The sequence below is a fragment of the Ctenopharyngodon idella genome, chromosome 6 (assembly GCF_019924925.1).
Source record: "Ctenopharyngodon idella isolate HZGC_01 chromosome 6, HZGC01, whole genome shotgun sequence".
Taxonomy (NCBI): domain Eukaryota; kingdom Metazoa; phylum Chordata; class Actinopteri; order Cypriniformes; family Xenocyprididae; genus Ctenopharyngodon; species Ctenopharyngodon idella.
Window position 1 is genome coordinate 9,351,199 of NC_067225.1, and position 15,912 is coordinate 9,367,110.

Below are 15,912 nucleotides of genomic sequence, written 5' to 3' on the forward strand. Positions count from 1 at the left end.
GTATGTGATCTTTATATAAAATGCCTATTGCCATTTAATATACTTAATTCTGTTTGTTAAGACACACAGAGACATATTGGCATCCAATATACTCATGTGACATACGTTGGTTTTGCGGCGACAGCGGGACAGGTTGAGATAGAGGGAAACCCGGAGCTCCCTGAATGCCTTCAGGTCTTCCCCGAAACCTTCCCTCGGAAACTTCCTCAGTGCATACTGATACCTCTGAGCAGCTTCCTTCATCTTCCCTTTCTGAGATCAAAGGAGAGAAAGAATACATGGAGGAAAGGAGAGTTTCAGAAAGTCTCAGAGGACCTTCATGAAAATGTACCATAGCGATCATTGTTTAAATGTAGTATTTGTTGTAAGAACATAGTAACTACAGGTAAAACCATAGATGGCTCTTTAATACCATGGTTAGATCAATGTAAAATTGTGGTTTCTGTAATAGCATGTGTTTGATACTACTTTTTAGTTCTACTCGAAACTATTTCTACCCCCAGGGGTGCTAGTTGTTGGCAGTGACAGACCTTATAAAGCAGGTTTCCCTCCTCCATGAGTCTCTGCAGAAGTATGATGAGGATGTCCGGTTTGGAGGTGGCCATGGCCCAGGCGGCGTTACCTTCAAGAGAGAAAGAGACACGTCAGTCCTGACAGTCAATAACACAGAGCGATTCAGAGTATGACTTTCCTAATGCTTGTACCTGATCGTTCATAAGGAGATGTTCTGTAGCCTTTAGCAGTGATAGTGACAGCAGTACAGATAGAAAAAAAAGAAGAGAAAGCGTAAAGAATAAATGCAAGGGGAAAAAACTCAAGAAGAATAGATGTGTGCTGAAATTAGGAAGGAATACACACTACCATTCAAAAGTTTGGGCTCGGTACGATTTTTTGAGTCTCTATGCTCTCCAAGGCTGTATTTGATCAATATGAATATATGATAAAAAACATTATTATATATATATATATATATATATATATATATATATATATGAATGAATTTTCAGCAGCCATACTCTAGTTAAAGGGACAGTTCTCCTAAAAATGAAAATTCTGTCATCATTTACTCACCCTCAAGTAGTTCTGTATGAATTCAAACCTGTATGAATTTCTTTGTTCTACTGTACACAAAAGAAGATATTTGGAAGAATATTTGACTACCATAGTAGGAAAAAAAATACTTTGGTAGTCAATGGGAGGCAAGATCTGCTTGGTTATAAACATTCTTCCAAATATCTTCCATTGTGTACAGCAGAACAAGGAAATTCATACATACATGTAAATGATGACAGAATTTCCATTTTTGGGTGAACTATCCCTTTAAGGGTCACATGATCCTTCAGAAATCATTCTAATATGCTGATTTAATGCTCAAAAACATTTCATATTATTATCAATGTTGAAAACAGTTGTGCTGCTTAGTATTTTGATGGAAACCATGATACATTAGTTTTTTTGATTTTTTCAGGATTCTTTGATAAATAGAAAGTTCAAAAGCTTTTGATCAATCTGATGGCTCCTTAAAGAATAAATGTCTTTAAAAAAAATCTTACAGACTCTAAACCTTTTAACAGTAGTGTATATACTGAAAAAAAATAAAGTTATGCAATAAGGTTTGAAAATCAATCATTATATTTATAAAGCAAATCCAACAAATATAAAGCAAATGTGCCATCCTTCCACTAGAATATGTGGTCACACTTTATTTTAGGGTCTTTTAACTAGTTGCTTATTAGCATGCATATTACTAGAATATTGGCTGTACTTATAAATCACATATTAATGGCTTATTCTACATGACCTTATTCTACATTCTTAATCCTACCCAATACCTAAACTTAATTACCTTACTAACTATTAATAAGCAGTAAATTAGGAGTTTATTGAGAGAAAAGGCATAGTGAATATGTGTTCCCTATACTAAAGTGTTACTGAATATGTAATTCCTAACATGTAATCTGCAGCTAATAGCTGACTACTGTGACTCTATCATGTATTTGAGAACAGCTGGAATCATGCATTAACCAATCAGCATCCAGTACTTGAATAACCTACTTTATAATGCTGAAATAAATGTTAAAACTGCAGATGTGCTTCATCAGGCTAACTTTAAGAGAACTAAAGTAACTAAAGGATGAAGCTATTCATTGGCAGACTTTCTAAAACAGCAAACCTCTTGAGATGGTTTGGATGAGAGTATGACTCTAAAAAAATGGAAACTAGATCTTTTTGCTTGTCCTGCAGTATTACTTGTATACCAAGGGGAAATGAGCAGGCAAAAATTTGCTAACCTCTATATTGCTCCCTTCTAGTGGCTAGCTGGAAATCTCAGCTAATGCTAATTTAAAACATGGGTTATTTTTCAGTGGTTATGGAGCTTGCTCACAAAAGCGGGAGGTTTTTCTTTCCTTCAATCCACACAGGAGCTTTTCTGAACCACTTCTAGTGTGCAGACAAGACAAATCACACCACAACGTCATTAAAATGCGTCTGGCAAAGTCATTGCCATCATCAACCTCAGACTGGTAGAGACAGTCGCCGTTTCAAATGTAATTAGATGTTTTTAAACTGGAAGGGGAATTTGTTCTCCTAAGGTTTGCACTCTGTGACTTTGGGTAGAAAGCTGAGTGGACTTCGCTATAAAAGTCTTTGCCCTGACGCAGAGCGTGCATGACAGTCCCATACATCACCAGCGTCCTACTTAAATGGGGGCTAACAGTCCTGCACGGCTCTGCTGCGAATATGGCCTGGTTTCAATTGCATTTAGGACTCAGCAAAGGAACGCTGTGCTTTTAGTCTGAGAAAAGGGGAGAACAAATGGAACTCACCACATTCTAGATTTAGAATGGACAAGACCCTCTTGAGAACCTGACTGTGGCGATCTAGATTCTAGAGGACGGCACTTGAACCCAGGAGAGATATAAAAGAATGTGTGTCATGATGTTCTGAGGTGAGACTCACCCAGTTTAGCCCCTTTCTTCAGCAGAGTGACCACGACCGAGGTGTTTCTGCTACCGATGGCCCGGTCCAGAGGTCTCATTCCGCTGTAGTCCATGTGTTCGATCGCCGCTCCGCACTCGACCAGGTAATGCACCTGAATAAAGATCGCTCAGATATGGACACGGCATAATACTGAGACACAAGTGTCAGAGTGTGTTTGTGCCAGCAAAGAGAGAGATTATCTCAGCTTACTATGTCTGCATCTCCGTAGAAAGCAGCAAGGTCCAGCGGGGTGCGTCCGTGCTTATCCGTGTGGTCAATCTGAGCTCCTCTCTCCACTAGAAACTCCACCACTTTCTTCTGACCTTTCAAACATGCCCACCCGAGTGGGGTCAGACCTTCTTTATCCACTGCTGTCATACTTGCTCCTACAATAAAAACACAATCATTATGGACTTTATTTGACAGTATGATGCAAGTTTTGTCACAGAAATTTTACTGCACTGGTATATTAAGCCTGTAAATTTGTTATTTTAGTACTAAAACAGCCCAAAAGGCCGTAAAATGTCAGTGCCAAATACTGAAGGAATTTATAAACAAATGAATTACTTTGGTGCATAAACTCAAAAACATCAAATTCCAACAATGAGAGGAGCTTGCACACATAATCGTAGAAAATTTATTGTACAAAAAAATAATAATAATAATTTAGAGGCCAAAGACAAAACGTTTACGATTTACATCGTCATCAGTGTCATAACCACGTATTAGGCCTCTTGTATTTGGCCTCTAAATAAAGCTTTTTTGTGTTATGTATTATGCGTGCAAACTTTTTTTGTTGAGTATCATTTTTGATACATCAGGCTTTTATGGCTCATATAGGATAGATATAGGAAAATATGGAGCTCATATGCGAGCAGGAAAAAAACACCAGAGGGCCAAACTGAGCAAAAATTGTTTGGTGCAGTTGCTGATATTAAATTCTGATAGTTTGTACTGTACATCAATGAGATCTTTATAACAGTACAGCAGACTACTTACATAAAATTCAAATGGTAAATGTCACTCTATATCACCCAATAATATCTTAGTAAGTTGAACTTAAATGCTTTGTTTTATGTTCAAAGCTCTGTAGTTTTTATTGTGGGGGCAAAATATATAATGTAATGCAATACAATGATGATTGAGAGATCTGTTGTATCATATTTGATAATCACATTTGAACATGATTTTTCTAAAAAAAAAACAAAAAAAAAAAAAAACTGGTGAATGAAAAATCAAGTAAACCTAAGTTGTTCAGTCCAGTAAGTGTTCATCTTGCAATATTACTAACAATATAGATGTTATTTTTACGTTTACTTTTTAAAAATCTGTAAAAATGTCACACCACAAATTATACAATTATAATTATACAAATGCAATTACACTAAAAGGCTTTTTAAAAAAGTATAAACTATCAATCAGGCAACAGAAGGCATGTAGAAGACTGTGCACAACAGGTTTTTCAGTAAAGTTTTGATCAGGTTAATAATTTAGAGGCCTTTGAAATTTGATATAGTAGGCTTTATAGGATTATGGTTGATTAACCCTCTGGGCCTCTCCGTTCAGAAATGTAAGTTTTGAAATGTAACATTTTTTTGTTTCATGAAATGGGGTGACACTTGGTAACTTCTGTCACATTAGCTATGTGAACACACAAAAAATATCATGGACGTGATTCAGATATGTTAAAGGGTCTGAAAGAAAAGTCACACTTGGCTGCTTCGCAGGTCAAAAATGACTGACATAGGAAATGTATGGGAAATAGACCGCCAGACCCAAACTGATTAAGCTGTGATAAAGTATTCCTGTTTATTTTTGTCAAATTTTGATGTTATGTGTAACAAAATGTTCTGTGTTCAGGTTTGACTGTAGTAAATTTAATGCAAAAACTGACACTTCAAATCAGCATTTCAAACAAAAAAATCTTAATAAAAATAATTGTTTATGTCTAAAAACCACTAGAGAATTTATAAGCCACTTTATATAGAGATATATAGGAATCTAGTGGTTACACCATAGCATGACATAAGTTTTTTGTTTTTTTACTCCCACCAGGTGGCACTAATCTACAAAAATTGGATTTTACATGCCTTGTCTCTATTTTAACATGGAATACTGCTTTAATTGAAAATAAAAATGTAAAAATATATTAGAAAAAATTTGGGGAAAAATTAATCAAAAATTTTATAAATACTGCATAGTAAGATAAAATCCCCTCAAAACTCTAAAAAATATTATTGAACAAAAATACATTGCATTGGTTTTCCTGAGGAAAAAAAAAGTTACGCATATCTGCAAGGCTTTGGTCACTTTTGACGCTCTCGCGAAGTGTGACCCCTAAACGAAGAGGGCCACAGGGTTAAGGACCCCTAGGTCACGATCACTGACCCTGTGAGAGCAGGAAGTTCACGGTCTCCAGGTGTCCCTCACTTGCAGCCACCATCAGTAGAGAGCGACCATGTTTATCACTGCAATTCACGTCTGCGCCACGCTGCAGAAACAACTCTGCTATCTGGAAAAGAGAGAGAGAAAAGAAAGTAAAATAGACAAGAGATATCAATGTAAATTTGACTTTTTTCCCCTCACAAAAAAATTAGTTTTTGTTTTTCTGTGTAATAAAGGGTCTTACCTGTGTGTGTCCATGTCGCACTGCATTAAAGATGGGTGCCACCCCTCTGCGGTTAGGCTGTGTTACACTGGCAGCTTGATCCAGCAGGAACACACACCCCTCTAGTTTGCCCCGGCCAGCAGCAGCAGTTAAAGCTAGAGAAGATATGCATAATGATGATCTATGCAGTACAGCAAACTCTGCCATCCTGGAAAACTATTGCTGCATCAGAATATACTTACTTCCCTACTATTCAGTATGTGAAAAACAGACCAAAAGTCACACAAGCTCAGAATACCTGATCTACTCAGTCAACTTTATTGTAGTAAACACTGCACAATGGCAAAATATTGTTTTAATTTAGCCATATATGTTTGAACCAGAAACTGATTCAGAAGAAGAAGTGGAAGAGTGAATTATACAAACTCGTCTACAAGTCCATGGTAATGCGTTTTATGTATCGCTCTCTACAATGTCGGACACATAACAGTAATTAATATGATTAGCCTTTCGCTTGACTACATTATCAAACAGCTAATAATGTGTTGCTAATGTTACACAAACCATGTTCCCGTTCTTCAGTCAGACAGCTGCCTTCTTACAATCAGCATAGAAACGATTTGAACAACTCAGAACGTCAGTGGAGAAAGGCATATAGTTCATCATATCATCATAATATACATAATTCACCCTCTATATTGCTAAATCTTTTCGATTTTTCATATCAACAGAAAAATATATCGGAATAACCTGGCTTCTCTTGAGACTCCCCTGCTTCGCAATCGCAGCATAGTACTGATATGCTAAAGCCCGCTCACAAGTTGACATGATTAGTTACAAGGTAGTTTGTGACGTAAGAAACACTGGCGATTTCAAACCACGTTTTTGAGACTGTCTTTGGTTCACTGCAGTTTTAAGGAGAAAATACTCATCAATGGTGTTGATGAATTTGCACATGGTTTGTCTTAAAGCATATTAAAATCCCCACAGACATATAAACATTAAAAACTTGATTTTCACCACAGGGGGTGTTTAAATTTTAAAATACTGCATTTAATAACAAGGCTTACATGTAAATCATGTACTGTATAGCACAATGTCTTATATGTAATGGTTTTACACAAAGACATAAAAATAAGATGACAAAAAACACAGTGTAATGTGGTGTATTTACAAACCTGTTTCACCCCACAAAGTATCATGACCATCAATCTGCACTGAAAAATCGCCATTGTTCAATGCAAGCATCCTTTTTACCACCTGTAAAACATATCAGTAAGATAATGATGATTCAAGATAGGATTAAATATTAGGGAGTTGAGTTGGTGTGGGTTTGGTCCCGGTTCCTTTGTTTCTAACCTAGCTTTACTTCAGGAATAGTGCTGAATAGTAAGAAAATTTCAATCTAATTTTAAATTAATTTATATAAAAACAACAGACAATAGTCTATAGTATGTAGTCTATTTTGATAACTAAACGTGGGAATATGTGTTTGGTAACAGTTTGTTGTGTGTATGTGTGGTAGGGGGAGTATCCTGTGTTACCCCTTTTCCACCAGCACAAACTGCCTTGGTGGAAAAGGGGTATGTGTGTACTGTGTGTATTCAGTACCTGTGTGTGTCCCATGCTGGAGGCAGCGATCAGTGCCTGCTGCAGTGCCTTGTTCTTCAGGTCTGAACTCCACTCCTGCTCCAGCAGATACTGCACAATCTCAGCATGACCCCGCAGAGCAGCATGAACCAGAGCACACTGACCACTCTTGTCAGCATGATCCACCTAACACACACATACACAGTTACTTACAAAATTACACTGAAAAAAAAAAAAAATAACATTATCAAGGAGACACTGATCAAAATCAGTGTTAATCACATAATATAATTATATATATATATATATATATATATATATATATATATATAAATAAATAATTAGTTTCAAATGGAAGCTTGTTTCTGCCACATAAAGGTATAATTGTGATTTTTTTATCTCACAATTCTGACTTTTTTTCTCACAATTGCGAGTTTACATCTACACATCATACATCTGATATAGAGTTATAAAGTCAGAATTGCGTGATATAAAGTTGCAATTGTGTGTTAAAGTTATAATTGCGAGATATAAACTAAATTATATAGATATAAATTCTGAATCACGTTTAAATCTTGTAATTCTGACTTTATATAAAAATCTTTATATTATAAAATCAGAATTTTGAGATATAAAGTCAGAATTTATATCTATATAATTTAGTTTATATCTCGCAATTGCGAGAAAAAAAGTCAGATTTGTGAGTTTCTCGCAATTGTGTTTATAACTCGCAATTCTGACTTTATTTCTCGCAATTGCGAGTTTACATCTATACATCTTACATCTGATATAAACTCACAATTGCGAGTTATAGTCAGAATTGTGTGATAGTCACGATAGCATGTTATAAGTCATAAATGCAATATCTATAATTTAGATATAAACTAAATTATATAGATATAATTTCTGACTATAGATATAAACGCAATTTGCGAGTTATAAAGTCAGAATTGTGAGATATAAACTCGTAATTCTGAGTAAAAAAAAAAAAATAAATCAGTCTTTTTTGCCTCAGAATGGGGAAAAAAGTCAGAATTGCGAGAAAAAAAGACAGATTTTTGAGTTTATATCTCGCAACTGACAGCACATTTTAACTCGCAATTCTGACTTTATTTCTTGCAATTGCGAGAAAAAAAGTCAGAATTGTGAGATAAAAAGTTGCAGACGGAAACAAGGTTCCATAGTTTCAGCTTTTTGAGCAGTCACTTTGGTCATACTGTATTATAACTGACAATTGTATTGTTAATAAATAAGCAGCAAAGTTCCTGCAGTTCATCTGTAATGCTTGCAGGAGTTAAACTGAGAAGAAACAATCTGGAACACCTTGTACACTATACAAGTACGCTGTGTGCAAAAGTTATTTAAAAGACCAATGTAACAATATAAACTTTTCACAGTTAGAAAACAGCAGAATTGTTTATGTAACCAAAAAATAACTGCGGTCTCTTTTTCTGTTGTGTTCAGTTTGATTGACATGTACATGCACACTTATGAAGTATGAAGTTAATGAGGACAGCAAAATTTATTCCCCATCTTACTGTTAGAATGCTTTGGCTCTAATTATAAGAATATAATCTATTTTCATAGAAATGCATTTTTCATTGCTTTAAAGTGGCATTACTAACAGAGGTTCTCCAGGAACTCCATCTGCTCACCGGTCCAGTGAAATCGCAAAATTCAACCAATTGAGTGCCTCATTTCTGATATTCAATTCATCCACTCAAATGCAGTACTCATTTTGCTTGCATATGGTGTATTCTGTATATGTATTTCATATTCATTTTTTTATTCCATTTATTTGTTCTATTGCATATGTGAGTATATAGTATAATGACAAACTAAGTAATTGTGCTTTTTTGGGAGGATGGGCCATAATATCTTGGCTTGGGCACCAGAATCACCACTAGTTTTAGGGTACCTCCATATCCCAATTTAACCCCTAATATCTTTTACTGAAACACAGATTTAGGTTTAAATCTAGTGAAGTATTTGAATCATTTATAGCCAGTTTGTATATTAAAAGGGATCAACTGACCTTTGCCCCTTTTTTACATAGTAAGGTGACAAGTGGCAGATGTCCAGCAGCTGAGGCATAACAGAGGGAGGTCATGCCATTCTCCGACTGCCCATCCACTGGCGCCCCACACTCCAGGAGCAAAGCAGCCATCTCCAGGTGTCCCAGGTGACACTGCACACACAGCACTGGTGCGCTGTTCAAAACCTCAGTACGGTAACACACACTCGCCCCTCCCAGGATCAGCAGCCGGGACACCTGGGGACGCAGGTAAGACACAAGAAATTAAGTAACTGTTTCAATTATTACCTGTCAGAGGGCTGCACTTTCAATTTCAATTTCAAGCCTTTTATTGTCATTGCATCGGAATACAATGAAATTTCAGAGACTACACACAGAGGTGCTACAATATACTAACCACATACATATAAACCACAATAACATAATCAAAGTCCATGTAAAAACGTGAATGATGCAGGTAAGACAAGAAAGTGCAGTTGTAAGTACAAAAATTATTGCACAGTCCACAAAGATTAACATAAATAAATAGTGCAAAGCATCCCTTAGTTCAGGGACTGGATGGCTCTTGGATAAAAGATATCAATATTAATGATTTGACTGCACTGACGTTATTAGAGGAGAACAAAACTTGAACTGAATTTAGCTGGATGATGACACCGCTGTTTTCTGCAGAGCTGCTTTATACTGTTTGAATTGACCCAAAGTGAATAATGCCACTATTATTTACACTACACTACTACTGTAGAGCTGCTTATATCTGAATTTACCTCATTTCATAATTGATGAACTTTACACAATTACTAAACTCAATCAACACCGAACTAACTTGAGCTGAATAATTACACTAGTGTCTTTTTTATTGTCTTTCTCACCATTTACAATCTCTATTTTGATTTCTCAACCTCAATTTCAGTATTCAGACCTCAGTTTACAATCCATGGCTTCAATCTACAGAATCAATCGAGGGTCGAGGGATGCCTTAACTTCAACATGTAAACTTACATCTTCAATCTATAGCCTCAATCTACAGTTGTAATCTCAATTTACAGTCTGCAGCTTCAATCTACAGGTTCAGTCTAAAGCCTAAATCTACATCTTCAGTCTACAGCCTTAATTTAAAATCTACAGCTTCAACCAAAATGTATAGCTTCAATCCACAGCCTGTATCTATAATCTACAGATGCAAGCAAATAAAGGCTAGTATGCCTTTATCTATATCTTCAAACTACAGACTCAATCTACATGTGCAATCTAGAGCCTCAATGTTTAGCTTCAATATATAGCATATATCTACAATCTACAGTTGTAAATCAACATATTTAATTTATAGCCTCAATCTACAATCTATAGGTTTAATCTACAGACTTAATTTATAATATATAGCTTCAATTTACAATCTACATGTGCAATATAAAGACTAGAATGTATTGCTTCAATCCTCAGCCTATATTTACAATTAACAGATGCAAGTAAATAGCTTCACTCTAGTATACCTTAATATTACATATAGATGAAGATATACTAGACTGAAGCTGATTATTTGCTTGCATCTGTATATTGTAGATAAAGGGTGTGGACTGAAGCAATGCATTTTATTCTCAATCCCTATACAGTTTCCTGTCCAGCTTTCAAATATTCGTTTTAATTCACTCAATAGAGGGTATGCACTTGATGTCACCGTCGGTGGGAGTGACTGCGGTTACGCCCACTGAGTGGCAAAAAGACTGAGTGGCAGCATTGGTTTTCAGTGTGAATGCCGTGAAAAATACACAAAACACATCCAAAACGGGAAAGAGCTTTGCGACTGACTGTACAAATAGATTTGACAAGAAATCTGAGCAATCTTCTGCATAACTGGGTGTTTTTAAATAAAGACTGACAAAAAAAAATATATATACAAGTTTTAGGGCTGGATGATATATATAACATTGATACAAGTGATCACCCAGATTTAGACCTACCTATATAGTATTTATAAAGTGTTCAAAAGTGAATTTGCTTCATGCATTTCCCTGGCGTTGAAATCATGCACATATAAATGTCAGGAAGCACGATTCCTGGCTGCATGTCAATATCCAAGGATCACTGGATCTTTGGCAAGTTGTAAACAACACTATCGAGTCCCACCTTTGGTTTTCGCAGCTTCCCCTACTAAATCCAGTCACGTAGCAGGCTCTTTTGCCACTCATCAGGAAAGTGACATCAATGCATACCCTCTATAAGAATGTGTCATGCCTAATCACAAAACCAAACCACAAAACTCTGAAAAAGTGGTGTATATACAAACATATTTGATCTGTTTAAACATGCAAATTGCTTATTTCACATTCATTTAACAGCGGAAAGCATGAAGTCATACTCGCCAATCGGTGAATGATTGAATGCAACCTGGCTCCATTACTTTTTTTGTTTTGATGTGGATATGGGCAGTGTGGTAATGGAGGCTTGATTAAGATGCTGGATGAAGCGGGAACACATTAAAAGCAAAGGAAGCAGAATCGCATTTATTTATACAAACACAGCAGGAAATAATGAGCAGCTCTCCAGCCAAATGGCTGTCAAGGACACTGGCGTGCACACATGGACTCAGAGTGACGCTCGTTTCATTAAAACTCCGTAGGAGAGGAAATTACAGGGAGAGTGGAGTCTAGACTGCAATTAACATATAATAGATTTAATAAATAAATGTAGTCATTACGTAAGGCGTTTTTCAGTAAGCCACAGCACTAATTACTATGTTCTACGTGACTTATGAAATCTCGTTCATTGTGGATGACTCAGAGCTCTGTAAGGCTATAGCTCTTCTTGTGTGGTTGAATGCGTCAGCCGCGATAATTGTTGGAGCCTTGTTCTACAATTCAGGAGCGTAAAGCAGTTGCTCATTTTTATTTTTTACTCGAGATTGACGCTGCTTTTTATAAGTGATGGTCTCATTGGCACATTGAGGACGAGAATGCGTTTGTTTTTTGTGCGTCTTTGTGTATATTGCATATCCTCAAACCTTGACGTTGGGTGTGTAGAGGTTTCTGAGGGAGGAAAGAGCTGCAGAGAGGCTGTCTGTACTGTAGCTGATCCACAAGGGCTGCAGAACACTTGACGAAACCCCTGTTCTCTTACTGTGACCCTGAGGACAGAGAAGGAGAGGCTGGAAGGGTTAAAACGGAAGTCCCATCACTTAAACACAGAAAAGGATTTTGAGTATCCCTGTTTCCTACCTTGAATATGTGAGCTTTGAGAATGTGGTGGCCCAGCTCCATGGTTTGTTGGCGGTTGAGTTTTCCCTCTTGACGTGAAAGCATGAAGGCCATCAGAGCGTGACCACTTCTGTTCACCGACATCAATAACAATTCATCAGAAATCATAATGAATACCATCATTCTGATTCATCATATAAGTGATTCACATATTTCCTTCCATTCTGATTAACTCTAAATCAAGGCTGTAACCATGTCTTGAACATTAGGGGGGTGTAATGTTTTGTTGTAATGTTTATAGGGTCATTCCGTGTCAAATCAACCAAATTTCGGACATTTTTTAATTTTGTTAATATTTTTTCTGTAGAGAGACAAACATGATGAAAGCCAACATATTAACTGTCACAGATGTATATTTACTATTTTGTAGAGGGGGGTTGAAATGGTGTAAAAGTGACTTTAGAAAGATGGCAGCATCATTATTTTATACACACACAAAGATTGGTAGGTCTATTAGTAAAATCTGTTGACTTTAGCAATCTTTGTTTCATTATATGCCAACTGTGACAGTTCAAAAATGGCACTTGTGTTTTTGCCTCAAGTTTGCATGACTATAACTCAAGAAGTATTAAAGATATCTTAATATCCTTTTAGATTCTGGTTCTTAACAAACTTTCCTGTTGGTATCTTCATTTTAAAGACCCTCGATGGTTCAATCTCAGATATATGGAGATCTTAATGCGGCTCCATGAGTAAATTGTATACATTTTCAGTGGTCAAAAACCACAAGAACAAGAAGTGCCTTTTGCCATTTTTGAACTGTCACTGCTGGCATATAATGAAACAAAGATTGCTCAAGTCAACAGATTTTACTAATAGACCTACCAATCTCTGTGTAAAAATAAAATAATAATTCTGCCATCTTTCTAAAGTCATTTTTACACCCCTCTAATTTGTATCTCAGATGAAAACTGTAATTTTGACCCCCCTCTACAAAATAGTAAATATACATCTGTGACATTTAATATTTTGGCTTTCATCACTATTTATGTTTGTCTTACTATAGGAAAAATATTAACAAAATCAAAAATTTGAACTGGGGACCTCTGGTTGAGTTGACACGTAATGACCCTATATATAAAAATAATTAGATAATTAATTTGAAATATGCGCAAATAATATTTTTATTTTAAAATCTGCTCACAATCACTGTTATTTATATGCCTTAAATTGCCAAAAATGCAAAAGGACAAAATGTTTCTTGTTTTGTCACATTCAGTTATGGGATGTAATTATTCAGCTACAGTATATAAATGATTCAGCCTATATTTTCAGTTCAAAGTAGTTAAATTTGAGCATCACTGAATATGTTGTTCATTTAACATTTCTGTCGTAAACAGTTGTTGAATATCTTTCAATTTGGACATTTCTAATCATTGGGGGTGCCATGTCCGCCTCATTCCCTCATCCCCCCAGTCTAAATGGCCCTACAGATTAATAATGTTGTCCTCATAGACAGCAAAGTTCTATATGAATCACAGTCCATGAACTTTTCTTTTTGTGTGATCCGTGTTAAGTGGGTCACTCTTCAGTTTATAACAGTGATGGAGCTACTGATGCCTTTCTAAATGAGAACACTGAGCAATGTGTGTGTGCTTAGGTGGACAGATAATTGAAGACTCTACAAAATGAAAGAGAACTACACAAGAGTAATTTCATGTTCAAAGGCTACGCACACGCAAATGCATTTTAGTTACTCCCTTTCTGAACTCAATTAACAAACCAAAGAATTGCAGATGATAGATGACTGACCTGTACTTCGCATGCTTTGCTATGTGGTTGCTAAGGTGTTCTGAGCAGTTGTAACACAATGCTATGAAATTTCGAAGGTATTTGGAGTAGTTTTAGTGGTGTTTAGTGGTGTTTTAGCACAAACCCTTCACCAAAGCAGATTCCAATAAAGATTTCATTGGTCATGTCAATCAGAGTGCTGACTGCCTTAACAATTCCCTAACCTTAACTTTAGTATACCGTTGGCATGGACGGATGGACGGATGGAATTACCATTTGTTGCTATCAGATCCATCCATGATTTTTCAGAATTCTGAACTGTGATTGAGTTTACCTATGAAATTTTAGTGCATTGTCATTCAATTGCTAGGGTCCCTGGCTCATGAATTGGCATATTATGTACACTAATCCCTAGGTCCTTAAACAGTAGGACACTGATGACTCCGGCCACATGACAACAAACTTGCTTTGTAAAATGTCATCATTGTTATTTATCAAAAACAGCAGGACTGATACCATACTGACTTTTTAAAGTACATTATGAAAAATACCTTGATTACATATCCTTACAATATTTGAGGCATAAATTATAAATGTTAGCTAGATTGTTCACTACTGTTCTTATGGGAAAAAAAATAAAAAATGAATGGTTCGTCTTTTCAAATCTGCGTGTCATAAATGTGACAATTTTATACATAGTGAGCATCAATGCCACATTTCTAACATGCAATCCAATACAATTGCCTGCTCTGTTTGCATCATTGATCGTTATTTTCCTGTTTATCACTGTGACGCTGCTTTGAAACTATTTTAAACAGCTAAGCCTGTGTTGTATTAAGTGCTATATAAATAAAGGTGACTTGACTTGGATTGCAGGATTTTTTTTTTTTTATGGAGCGGAGATTCCAGTGCACTACAGTCATGACCAAAAGTTTTGGCAGTGACAAATTTTGTTTCGCAAAGTTTGCTGCTTCAGTTGTGTGGTTACTAGATTACTGTGCAGAGTGATCAGATGCATTTTAAATAATTGCAAAAAGCTTCAATGGCCAAAAAAAAATTTTGGTCCTGACACAAAATTACCAGCTAACATCATTTGACTAATCATATCATCAGCACATGGGAAAAGTGTGAACGAGTACTATCATTTAATAATCAGCAATCATTCTGATTTAATTATAAGAGCAGACTGATCGCTATAAAAGGAGGGAAGAAGTGCTTCCAATCATTGTGTTCTTGTGTTAGCAATGGTTATCTCCAAAAAAAGACATGCAGCCACCATCACTTTGCATCAAAATAGTCTCACATGCAAGGAAACTGCTGCAAAGAATATTGCACCTGAAAGAATCATGTACCGGATCATCAAGAACTTTAACGGATAGTTCATCCAAACTTTCTGTTACTCATCCTCATGTCGTTCCAAACCCGTAAGACCTTCGTTCATCTTCGGAACACAAATGAAGATATTTTTGATGAATGCAGAGAGCTTTCTGACCTCCCTATACACTGCAATGTCATAACCAAATTCAAAGACCAGAATGGTAGTAAAGACATTGTTAAAATAGTCCATGTGACTACAGTGGTTCAACCTTAATGTTATGAAGCGACGAGAATACTTTTTGTGCACAAAAACAAAACAAAAATAACGACTTTATTCAACAGTTTCTTTTCTTCTCTGTCATTCTCCTATGCTGTTTACATGGTAAACACAGTGC

At 36.1% G+C, this 15,912-nt stretch overlaps 1 protein-coding gene across 5 annotated transcripts in view; it reads right to left on the bottom strand.

Annotated features, from left to right (window-relative positions):
- Window positions 1-15,912, bottom strand: part of tanc1a (tetratricopeptide repeat, ankyrin repeat and coiled-coil containing 1a) — an 89,226-nt gene that overhangs the window by 5,229 nt on the left and 68,085 nt on the right. For 3 of the 5 annotated variants that reach the window (XM_051897592.1, XM_051897589.1, XM_051897594.1), the window contains 12 exons: window positions 12,431-12,539; window positions 12,217-12,339; window positions 9,216-9,452; window positions 7,202-7,366; window positions 6,769-6,850; window positions 5,612-5,745; window positions 5,371-5,494; window positions 3,193-3,368; window positions 2,962-3,094; window positions 705-734; window positions 531-622; window positions 106-252 (listed from right to left, as the gene is read on the bottom strand). In XM_051897592.1, the coding sequence (XP_051753552.1) occupies window positions 106-252; window positions 531-622; window positions 705-734; window positions 2,962-3,094; window positions 3,193-3,368; window positions 5,371-5,494; window positions 5,612-5,745; window positions 6,769-6,850; window positions 7,202-7,366; window positions 9,216-9,452; window positions 12,217-12,339; window positions 12,431-12,539 (1,552 nt within the window). The remainder of the gene's footprint in view (window positions 1-105; window positions 253-530; window positions 623-704; window positions 735-2,961; window positions 3,095-3,192; window positions 3,369-5,370; window positions 5,495-5,611; window positions 5,746-6,768; window positions 6,851-7,201; window positions 7,367-9,215; window positions 9,453-12,216; window positions 12,340-12,430; window positions 12,540-15,912) is intronic. The other 2 variants (XM_051897593.1, XM_051897590.1) reach the window with 1 other exon arrangement.